The 11,436-nt window shown below is 35.0% G+C and overlaps 1 protein-coding gene across 2 annotated transcripts; it reads right to left on the reverse strand.

The window, feature by feature from the left end:
* Window positions 1-4,549: 4,549 nt before the first annotated feature.
* LOC132636128 (aspartate aminotransferase, chloroplastic) lies at window positions 4,550-10,862 on the reverse strand. Of its 2 annotated transcripts, none has more exons than XM_060352835.1 (12): window positions 10,705-10,862; window positions 10,146-10,217; window positions 10,020-10,076; window positions 9,304-9,498; window positions 9,124-9,162; window positions 8,948-9,037; window positions 8,743-8,851; window positions 8,561-8,670; window positions 7,351-7,494; window positions 6,753-6,919; window positions 5,401-5,665; window positions 4,550-4,911 (listed from the first exon to the last, which is right to left on the reverse strand). In XM_060352835.1, exons 2-12 carry the CDS (start codon window positions 10,215-10,217, stop codon window positions 4,780-4,782), a joined length of 1,380 nt encoding a protein of 459 aa, XP_060208818.1. In that variant the 5' UTR covers window positions 10,705-10,862; the 3' UTR covers window positions 4,550-4,779. The 2 variants fall into 2 exon arrangements, with proteins under 2 accessions (XP_060208818.1, XP_060208819.1); XM_060352836.1 differs by lacking the exon at window positions 10,705-10,862 and adding an exon at window positions 10,666-10,688.
* Between the last annotated feature and the right edge of the window lie 574 nt (window positions 10,863-11,436).

An 11,436-nucleotide genomic window follows, 5' to 3' on the forward strand; every position in this document is an offset into this window, starting at 1 on the left:
GGCTCAGTGTTACACATACCTGGCCCTACCAAGGCTCAGTGTTGTCCATACCAAACTGCAGTGGTGCGCGCGCTACGTAAATATACATACATATACATCTATATATATACTACCCGGCCATATAAGCTCGGTGTTCCATAATAGTCATACATATACACAATAGCTCATAAGCATCTTTACTTTTAACCCCATTATCATAATCGTCATCGTTATTATCATTATAGCCATCATCAATACCATTATCACTATCATCATCATTCATATCATCTACCTTAATAGGCCTACTCGTCATGCGAGGAACTTAGTACAATCGTAGCGTATCAAGAATCATGAGCTTACAAGCTCGGAAGATCAAATCATTTGAAAGACAACATACTCGTATAGAGGATTTAGATGTTTGGCCAAAGAACCATGCCTTATGAAAGAAGGGTAGCCTTACATACCTTTCCGTTCGACTATTTATCGCTTGTATGTTCCCCTTCAACGATCGCATTTCTACCTTCATTAAAGTCATACTATCATTAGAATCGATAGCTAGCATCTATGATTAAAACTAGAGAAAATCGGATAGCATCTCCTCCATAACGTATCTCAACTCCCAAACGTCAATAATAAATTCACGATGCCATAACAATAGCCATTACTCATTCACATTATCCATATTTCTAGACTTACATTCAATTCATCCATAACCATGGCCATAACACACATGAATTCCATTTACATACATTGTTCATCTCATGTTCTCAACATCATTTATATCGTATTTACATCACAATACATCAAGACCCATAACTCAATTCATACTATTTCTCAAAATGACACTATTCCATATTCATGACTCATTTTCCTATACCCTTCTACAATCCAAGTATTTCAACTCTTAACTACCTTAAACAACATAGAAATATCCTGAATCTTACCTTAAATGTTGTAGGAACAAGCTTTAGTTGATAATACTCCACTTTGAACAAAACCCTAGTTTATCTCCATTTGGATTTCTTGACCTTGGATGATCTTGATGGTTTTCTTGCACTTGATTCCCTTGATTTATGTTGTTGATCACCAAATATCCTTGAATTCTTGTGCAATATATGTAGAGAGATGTTCTAGAGAGAAGGGGTGTGATGTAGAAGTGAAATGAAATAAGCCTTGGTCCCCTTATTTAATGACATAAAAATCTGATTTGAAGCGCACAGTGGTCGTAAACTTGGTTTACGGTCCGTATTCCAGTTTCCTGACCGTCCTTCATGGTCGTATTTAATCATAACAGAACCAGAAACTCAGGCTGGGACATGGTGATTTACGATCATGGTTTACGGGCCGTAAACCACTTTACGGTCCGTATTCCAGGTCGTATTTAACCATTTGATCATTTGGCAGAAAGTTTGAAGTTTTGGAAGCCACAATACGACATGGCCGTTTACGGACCGTATACCACTTTACGGTCCGTATTTCATTTTACGACCACTGGCCAAAGTGCAAATCTGCAACTTTTCTCATTTTCAGAACCTATAATTATTCATTATGGAGCATAGCCTATCTCTTATTGCAATTGCCTTCAGAATCTTACTTAGGGTCGTCAAGTGTTATTTCTTACTCGCGGAAACATCGTACGCTCGTACTCATCACTAGTTCATTCACTTGCGTACCAACAGAAGATTGTTTTTTTCCGAGGTGTAACAACTTTGAACTACAATTAATATTATCTAATAATCATATATATATATATATATATATATATATATATAGATAGATAGATAGATAGATAGATAGATAGATATTATTATTATTATTATTAGTAGTAGTAGTAGTAGATTATTAAATTAGGTAATACTTTGAACTACAATTAATAACCTCTTTAATAATTAATGCAAATAGAATTTTGTTGCCAAGTGGCTTATTCATGTTACGCCACTTGCCTTAATATTAAGCTAGACTACTCTTTTTTTTTTATATATAGATATAGATAATAATAATAATAATAATAATAATAATAATAATAAGAATAATAATAATAATAATAATCATAATAATATTAACAACTCTACTACTATGTGTTGTTAATATCGTATGAGTATATTAGGTGAGTTCATTATTATTTTTATTATTATTATTATTAACAACAACTACTACTATGTGTTGATAATATCATATGAGTATATTACGTGAGTTATAATAATAATAATAATAATAATAATAATAATAATAATAATTATTATTATTATTATTATTATTATTATTATTATTAGTATTAATTATTATTATTATTAGTAGTAGTAGATTATTAAATTAGGTAATATTTTGAACTACAATTAATAACTTCTTTAATAATTAATGCAAATAAAATTTGTTGCCAAGTGGATTGTTCATATTACGCCACTTGACTTAATATTAAGCTAGACTACTCTCCTTTTATATATATATATATATATATATATATATATTAATTATTATTAGTAGTAGATTATTAAATTAGGTAATATGTTGAACTACAATTAATAACTTCTTTAATAATTAATGCAAATAGAATTTGTTGTCAAGTGGCTTGTTCATATTACGCCACTTGGCTTAATATTAAGCTAGACTACTCTCCTTTTATATATATATATATATATATATATATATATATATATAGATTTTGGTCATCAAATCTTTCCTTATTTGAATCCTAATTTGTACTATTAAACTTGTATTCGGATCTTTCCAAAATTGTAATATCTACCTTTGCCTAATATTTGAATCTAAATCAACTAAGGTACGTTTACCATATTAAAGTTACGACAAATGAAATTTGTCCTCTGCTTATTGCATTGAAACATATGTATCCTCAATTTCAGGCTTTGAACGTGCAAGTAATTCCTTGAATTTGAATTCATACTTTTTCTTTGTTTGGCAGCTTAATAATTCCTTAACAAGAACTAGAGTTTTGATAAAATACTAATTTTTTGATGTTCATTATTCAGTGCCCAAAAGGAAAAAAATAGTTGAATTTCAAAAACAATGTCAACTATATATATTAGATGCTTTTCCAGGTCTCTCTCATTGATAACTCTAGGTTAAATAGTCTCCTCCCTGTTAACTTTCAATTCTTTCCGTAAGTGAAAAATATTTATCGTACGAAGGATTCTTCTACACAGTTTAAAGTAACTTTTTCATGTATTGAGTTTAAAGTAACTTTTTCATGTATTGTTGACAATAGCTTTGAGTTCTTGATTTTCATGACAAAATTATATCTACTGTATATTTTGTTTCTCATCTCTTTGTTAATGTTGGGCACTGTTTGAGAAGACTTCTTGGATCCAAAACGTTTTTTTGGTTTACCAGAGGACAACCAACCTTAATTTGCAAAGGTTCTTCTGATCACGACATCATATGGTTATCAGGAGTTTTCCAGATAGAATATCCTTTATTTCAAAATTTCATATTTATAGTTTCAGTTGTTGGAATAAATAGGATTTTGTCGATTTTCTTGATTGTTGATGTTTTTTGTTCTCTATCTTTGTACTGGTGATGTATAATTTTCACTTCGCTTACTTTCACTTACAAGCTTGTTTGGATGGTTGTTCCCTATTGTATTGTATTGTTAATTCAAATACAATGTTTATTTTGATTGTTACCTTAATTATATTGTATCGTATAACGACGAAAAATCTCATTTTATGAAACGACCATTTTGGTGTTATCGCGTCGTTACTTTATTTATTTTTTCTCATTTTGTTTTTACTTATTATCTAATAATCATATTTTATCCTTTATCCTACCCTTTTATGATAGCTCTACACCGTACTCTACTTTTCTTGTAGGTTTATCTTTCAAATTGTTGATGTCTGACATTATGTAACGAAACGATCAATCCAAACGATGTATTCATCAGAACAATATAGTACAACACAATATAATATAATACGATACATTATGAAACAATAAGCGTAACAACCATCCAAACAAAGTGTTATTTCTTTTGTTAGACATAAAATCTACCTCAAAAATCTAATGAGAAAGATTTTTTATATCATCAGGAATTGAAGTTCGAGCAATCAATATCACATCATAAAAATATATATATTGAAAGATTGTCTGCTACAGTATCGAGTGCAAAGTTGGGTCTAGGATAATGTATTAAATTTTCTTTTCGCAGGTTTGGCAATTAATCGATTATTGGTAACTTGTTTTTCTTAGACATTAATTATTTGTTATTACACTAATTTCAATTCCTTCTCTTGAAATAGATTTTCATCATTAAATAAAAAATTGCATTTAATTTAACGTCAATTTCTATTTTCCAACATTTGTTCTCCTCGTATGCGTTTTATACAACGCGATGCACACATGCTAAAACTAGTTTAAAAATAAATACGAGTTTATACAATCAAATGTTGAGAAAACAAACAATTTTAATTATTTAGTATTCAAACCTTAATACATCTTACTCAGATTCATACGTCTCAATTTTAATAAAAATAAACGGGCCCTTGATCGATCTAGTGTCGGCAAAAATTATAGTTGAAGAGCTGACAAGCTCCAGAGTAAGATATTTACTCTAGCATTGCTCTGGAAAAACATTTCCCTTAATTATTTCAGAATCCACTGTTTAGAAATTGTCAAAATTTGCTTCATGGTTCATACAGATATAAATCTGCAAACCGCAGACAAGCTGAAAGCCTGAAACTATTATTACAATATTTAAGAGGATCACGTGCTCAACAGGAAGAATGATGTACACATTGAAATTCCTGCAGATATTACTATCAAAACTACTCTCACAATCCAAGATTTTTAGCTCACATTGTAGTATGAGTCAATGATGGAATCTGCAAGATATTCACATTTAGCAGCCGATAATCCAGCCAAAGATATCCTTCCATCTTTTGTCATGTACACATGCCATTTATTGCTCATGTTCTCGCTCTGCGTAGCCAAGAAGAGTGGGAAATAGAATGACCACCAGAAATGCAGGTATAGGGAAAGAAATCTATAAACAGTTGATACTCCACTCGATAGTTATAGTCCCAAGGACAGAAGCGGAGCCAGAATTTGAAGCTTGTGGGTTCAGAGTTCTAATTCTTTAAAGTTACTGGGTTCTAAATTAATAATTTGTACATATTTGACAAAAAATTAATACAAATATATGGTTCGGACCAAAGCTACTGGGTTCGGCCGAACCCATGCCCGAAGGGCTAGCTCCGCCCCTGGCAAGGAGACTCTCACTGCACTATCTTTTGCATATTGAACTTAAAAAATCGGTCAGAAAGGAAGGAAAGAATGTCTTCCTGAAAATAAGTGCTGAGTGAAGAACGTGCTATGTGATGAATGATCAAGGCCAGAAACATGTTGACCAAATAAAATTGAATTTAAGCATATTGCGATGAAGCAAGAACTTAATTCACGGGACTTTACCTGAGCTTTGTTGAGGCCTGTGAAGGAGAACATTCCAATCTGCTTCAGAATGAATGACCAGTCCTTTCCACTCTTATCCTTGGCGGAGATGCTATCATATAGCTTCTGTCTCACGCTCTTTATCCTTCCTGCCATCATTTCCATCTCTTGTTTCCATTCACTGAAGAGCTCAGGAGTTCCAACGACATTGGCAACAATTTTAGCACCGTGAATGGGGGGGTTGGAGTACATGGGTCGAGCAAGCCTTTTTTGCTGGCTTTTCACCCTGTGAGTTAGTAGAGATGCATTTATTAGTAGGTAAAATTAAGCAAATAATTCTATTGGTTCACCCACATAAAATCCACTCAGGCCATGGGCTCAGATGATAGGAGAGAGCATATGTACAAAGTAAGAATATCAAAGCAAAGGACAGCATCTGGTACTTGGCATTTTATAAGGAACCATTGATTACAAAGCAAGGAAAATGCTTATTCTTATTCTATCAGCTCATCAAGACATAACAAGGGTTAAAACACAGCAGAGTCAAAATGTTAAGGTGGTTTTTCTCATATCCCTCAGTTTTTGTTGGCAAAGTTACACATTACTTGTATTGGTAGAGGATGCAGACATCCGGTGGAATAGTCAAGGTGAGTTTAAGTTGGCCCAAACACCACAGTTTTCAAATAGAAATAAAAGGACATAACAAGTTCGACATCTAACTCCGCCTGTGTGAGCTCGCTCACATTGCCGGTCCCAAGCCCGGATAAAGGAGGAGGGTTGCCGAGGGTCAATCGGAAACAGCCTCCCTACCCAGGTAGGGGTAAGGCTGCGTACATCTTACCCTCCCCAGACCCCACTATTGTGGGATTACACTGGGTAGTGACCAAGACCAACAAGTTCGACATCTCTATCTGTTTTGGCTATGAGACAGTATGACCTAATCTCACCATTTCAGCAACATTGTGGTTAGCATGTCATCTAAACCCACTGAATAGCTTTCATTGTCGTTCTATGTTTACCAGGAAGGGAAGATGGGTTTTTTTTTTTAAATAAATAAAGTCAGCATTGGCATATGGAGGAAAACAACAAACCTTTTTTTTGCATATATAGTTATAGCCAGGGGAGATACTTTTTTGGAACGGATTTCAAGTTAGCGGGGCTACGCACAAGGCAGCACAATAACCATTGTCGAAAGCAACAAAAGAAAAAGGGATTAAAGCTTCTCATCCGGCTGTGATGTATAGTTTGCCCAGAAAGAACTCTACATAAGGAACATAAAGAAATGGCATTATGATTTAACCAAAATCTTCAGTGCAACATCATTTTCCAAATATAGAGGAGAACTATGAGACTTTTAATGTTGGCCACTTTACCTTGTCGCGGCATCAGCAGATGAGCAAAGAACATTAATAGCTCCAATCCTTTCTCCATAGAGACCCAGATTTTTACTATATGATTGAGCAACCAAAAGCTCCATACCACGTGCAGCAAACAATCTCACAGATGAGGCATCTTCGTCAAGGCTGCCACTTGCAAATCCCTGCAGTGTAGCATGTAGATTAGATGAGGCATCTAGATTGTTATAGAATACAGATGTCCAGTGCAAATATCTGAATATAATGACCTTGTTCTAATAATTTCACTGTAGAAATTCATTTTTTCAAAATCAGTAAATTTCATTGATAAACACCAAGACAGTGGCAAAAAATAAGTATAAAGCGGCTTAACCAACTTCATCTATCATTACAGCAAGGTACACTCTCCTTACATCAAAAGAAGAAATGAAATTAGAAAGAGCTTTCCCTATTTCGAAACAATCTCTTATTTCCTCTCTCTCTCTCTCTCTCACACACACACAGACACACACACACACACACACACACAGAGAAAGAGACGCACAATTTAAACTTCTAAGAAACTTGAAATTTTACAGCTTCACAAATGAAAGTTTTTGGGTTCAGCACAGATTACCTGGTAGGCAACATCAAAAAATGGAATGTGGTTCTTCTCCTGAATTACATCAGCAAGCTTTTCCCACTGTTCAGGTGTGGGATCAATACCAGTTGGGTTGTGTGCACAGCCGTGGAGCAAGATAAATGATCCTTCTGGGGCAGCCTATAAACAAGTAATACCATTACATTTTGTCAATGACTCACACAAGAACGGGAAGGAAAAAAAAAAAAAAAGTTTCCCTCAGAGACTCTTTTTTAATGTGGGAAGAAGAGCAAGGAGGGCCAACAAGACTGCACATACACATGTAAGACATAGCAAAGACATCTAGTACTGGATATTTGACTTGCGAGATAATGTAGAGAAATAAAATTTCACGCCAACATAGGAACTCAAGACCTAAAAGGAGACAGTGCAGCCAACTTTTTGCATATTACATCCTCACAAGAAAAAATATTTTCTCAATTTTATTCAGTCACTTCAAATGAATTTGAATACGGAACACATATTCAACGGGTTAAATTGATTAAATGTTGAAAGACTCAATAGTCGAATCTGAATCTAGGGGGTGGAGGAGACAAGAGTAAGCTAGAAGATGACCAATCCTTCCCCATCAAAATTGGGGTCGAGTCTATTGTCAGAGGCTCATAAAAGGACGTTTAAGGCATTACCCTCACGGGTGAACCCATAGGGGAGGGTAGAGGTCTTCCTAAATACAACTGAGTTTGGCTCGTTGCCTTTGATTCCTTTCCCACAGCATAAGATAAAGGGTGCCCTTTCACAACCTAAAAAATACCAAACTTTCTCTAAGTAGAGTGTGAGCAGCAAGCTCCTCTGATTTTCCATTTCAGGATGACTGCTCACATTGAAAGAACCAAGCCACTCCTACCAAGAAATAGAAAGAAAAGAAAAGCAACACACACACGTCAGTGTCAAGGGTGCAAATCTTGCATGCTTTTTCTGACTACATGTAAATTATTTAGCAGAGATATGGATCAATACAAACATCGGAAGGAAGAGCACCGCCAAACAGAAAAAGCATCCGGGAGATACAATGCTTCTAGAATGAATAATGCATCTCTGCATCAGGCTTCAACTACTGAAAGTCAGAGCTTGTCCCACATACAAAGGCCCCACAAGTCAATGGACTTGTGGAGAACGGAAAAAGACAGTGCTCACTACTACTTTACAATCTCAACCACAAAGATGACAATGTGAGGACGACAATAACCTTTATATCTTCTATCATCCCAGCAAAATCAAGTCCAACCGTTTTGGGATCATAATAACGATATTCAGACCAAGGCACCCTAGCATCATTGAAAATGTTTTTATGATTTCCTGCAAAACATAACGGTAAAATTCAGTATGATGAAATTCACCCAAATTAATCCAAAAGCACGATATACGCACCCCATGTTGGAGATGATATCAAAACCTTAGAGCCAGGGAAGTAACGCTCTATCAGTGCTGCAGCAATACGCAACGACCCAGTTCCTGATAGACCTTGGATAGTAGCCACCTGAACAAGAAACAAATAACGTCACGCAGAACATAATCCATGGAAAATGAATCTACATGTTCCAGGATACTCTTTCACTATGAGCAAAAAACCTACCCTTTGTTGCTGAATCACCGGGTTATCTGCCCCAAACAACAACTCTGCTGTGACTTTGTTGAATGCAGCCAAACCTTCTATCGGAAGATACTATGTGTCCATGGATAAAAATAAGAAAGAAATTCGACCACATAAAGCTAGTCAAGGCCAAAAGATGAATTTAGTATATCAAGTACCTCTTTGTTGTCTCCTCTCTCCAGCATAAGGTTCTCCGCCTACAGAAAAGTAATTTCCTCATCATTCAGATGAAAAACTATGGAAAATTACAACAATATTTAAAGATGAACCCATGGGACAAGGCAATTCATTCATAATTTACAAATTACTAGAGCTTAAACAAGAGATGAAGAACTTACTTTCTTAACAACGTTGAGGACATATGGTTGAAGATCCTCCGTGCGGTAAGCCCCAACTCCAAGGTTAAGTTTCAGTTCGTTTGTATCAGCCTTGAATGCTTCAGAGACTCCAAGAATGGGGTCAGGAGGAGCCATTGTTATTCCCTCAAATCGAGAGACGTTAACAGCAACAGTCATAGTAGTCCGACCATTTGACTGGAAAACAAAAAGAGAGAAACATCAGATTTTAATATAAGAGATCCCAATTCAGAAAGTTATAAAATCATATCTTTGGTTCATGCTCCTCCCTCCCCTTGGGTTTGGATATTGTTGCAATATAAATAAGCAATCTGTCTGAGCTTGTTTTCTTTGTCTTTCCCTACTGTGCCCATTTCAAGGTGAGTGGGAGGATCAATTACAGCCTTTGAGCTCATTAAAAAGCTCATTGTTTCAATGATAACAAAACAGAAATAGAGATTTTATTGAACCCTCTTTGAATTGAATGTTATAATCCAAAATGTTGTTAAACTGATCCAACGAATTAGTAGTGCTGACATAATGATAAGTTCTGGAGTTGATTTACGAAGCATGATAGGATCATCCTGTTCATTTGTATGGAAATCATCCCACTCCCAATTGAACTCTTCTTTTGTATACTCTAAAGGAAAGAACCTACTAGGAGTTGCCCTACAACAGTAAAGCTGTTGCCTCTCAGCAAAACAACACAAAGCTCCTACCTTTGCCTTCACAAAGTCCTTCCCGAAAAAGGCAGAAGTCCCAAGCTTCAGCTTTGACTGCTCAAACACAAACAATGGCATGAATTAGGAACAGTCTAAGATAGGGCAAGTGATGAGATATATTACCTTGAGATTATCTTGCAAGGAAAATGAAGCTGATGGAGTGGCAGAAGCTAGAGAGAATATTGTGGAAGCCATCTGGAACAAAATGTTAATCAGCTTAGTTCTGGGCCTATACAGTTGACATTTAAAGCTAGGATGACTACAGTTGCACTGAGAATCTAAACAGGGAAAAGAACATTCTCTTGTCAGTAAAAAGGCGGATTAAGCCACAAGAAAATAAAATACAACTATCTTTCTTCCTTTTCTACATCCTAGTCTAAGGTTAGTCTGCTAAATGCCTAGTAGTGTCTGACTTGGGGATCAAATCATACAGCAATTAACATGAATCCATGTAGTAATTACTATGTCTATGACAAATAACCAAGAAGACTGTGTAATTCAGGACCCAAAATGTCATATAAGATCAAAAACCGAAAGTATATCAAACATAAGCAAATAAAGTGGGTGACCGAGTGTGAGTAAGCAGTGGATCAAAATCAAGATTAATACAAGAGGAAATGTGAAATAAAGCTGATATGATTACAAGATTTGAGGATTCAATAAAATAGCAAGAAATAGAAACCTATATGTATGAAAGGCACTCAGTCGCAAAGGAAGAAATGGGGATAGAAGAAGGGGTTTTCGGGACTTTAGGAAAACTGAGACAAAGGGAAGAAATGATCGATGGAAACGAGGATCCAGCCTATTCTATCTTACTTAATACTTATTTAATGTGTATATATATCAGGACAACTTACATAAATATCAGGACAACTTACATAAATATCAGCCTTTTAGGAGCAATTAGTCCTACATAATTATCCTTTTAATATTTACAATTTGTAGCTACTATTAGATATTTTTACTGTATTTGACTATATTTGAAATTATTTAGTTGTATTCAACCTTATCTAATGTCACGTGTATTTGAATGTAGTTGAGTTGCCGCGAAGTTGAATGTATTCACTGTATTTAAATGTATCTCATATGTATTTGAATCATATGTCTTGTATATCTGAATGTATTTCAGATACAAGAAAATAAGCAAAAATGAGCCAAATACATATGAGATACAAGATATATAAGCCAAATACATGGGATACAAGACATATGAGCCAAATATAGGTTCGAACCTGCGGGGGCAGGGGTAGAGCCCACACCCAATAACCACTCTAGCCATGATTGCTTGACGTATCATGTAGCTACGAAATGAAAATATAGCTACAAAATGTAATTGTTGCAAAAGGTAGTTATTATCAATAATTACCTTTTAGAAGAAGCTTACATCAAGTAATTTTTCCTATATACTATACTA

Source organism: Lycium barbarum, chromosome 4 (assembly GCF_019175385.1).
Source record: "Lycium barbarum isolate Lr01 chromosome 4, ASM1917538v2, whole genome shotgun sequence".
Lineage (NCBI taxonomy): Eukaryota > Viridiplantae > Streptophyta > Magnoliopsida > Solanales > Solanaceae > Lycium > Lycium barbarum.

Bases quoted from the DNA above. Each gene is read 5' to 3' on its own strand.
- LOC132636128 (XM_060352835.1), bottom strand. From the start codon at position 10,217: ATGGCTTCCACAATATTCTCTCTAGCTTCTGCCACTCCATCAGCTTCA. The intron at 8,852-8,947 runs GTAGGTTTTTTG...TTTCTTGTTCAG, and splicing joins CGGTGATTCAGCAACAAAGG to GTGGCTACTATCCAAGGTCT. The intron at 6,920-7,350 runs GTAATCTGTGCT...GCTACACTGCAG, and splicing joins TTTTTGATGTTGCCTACCAG to GGATTTGCAAGTGGCAGCCT.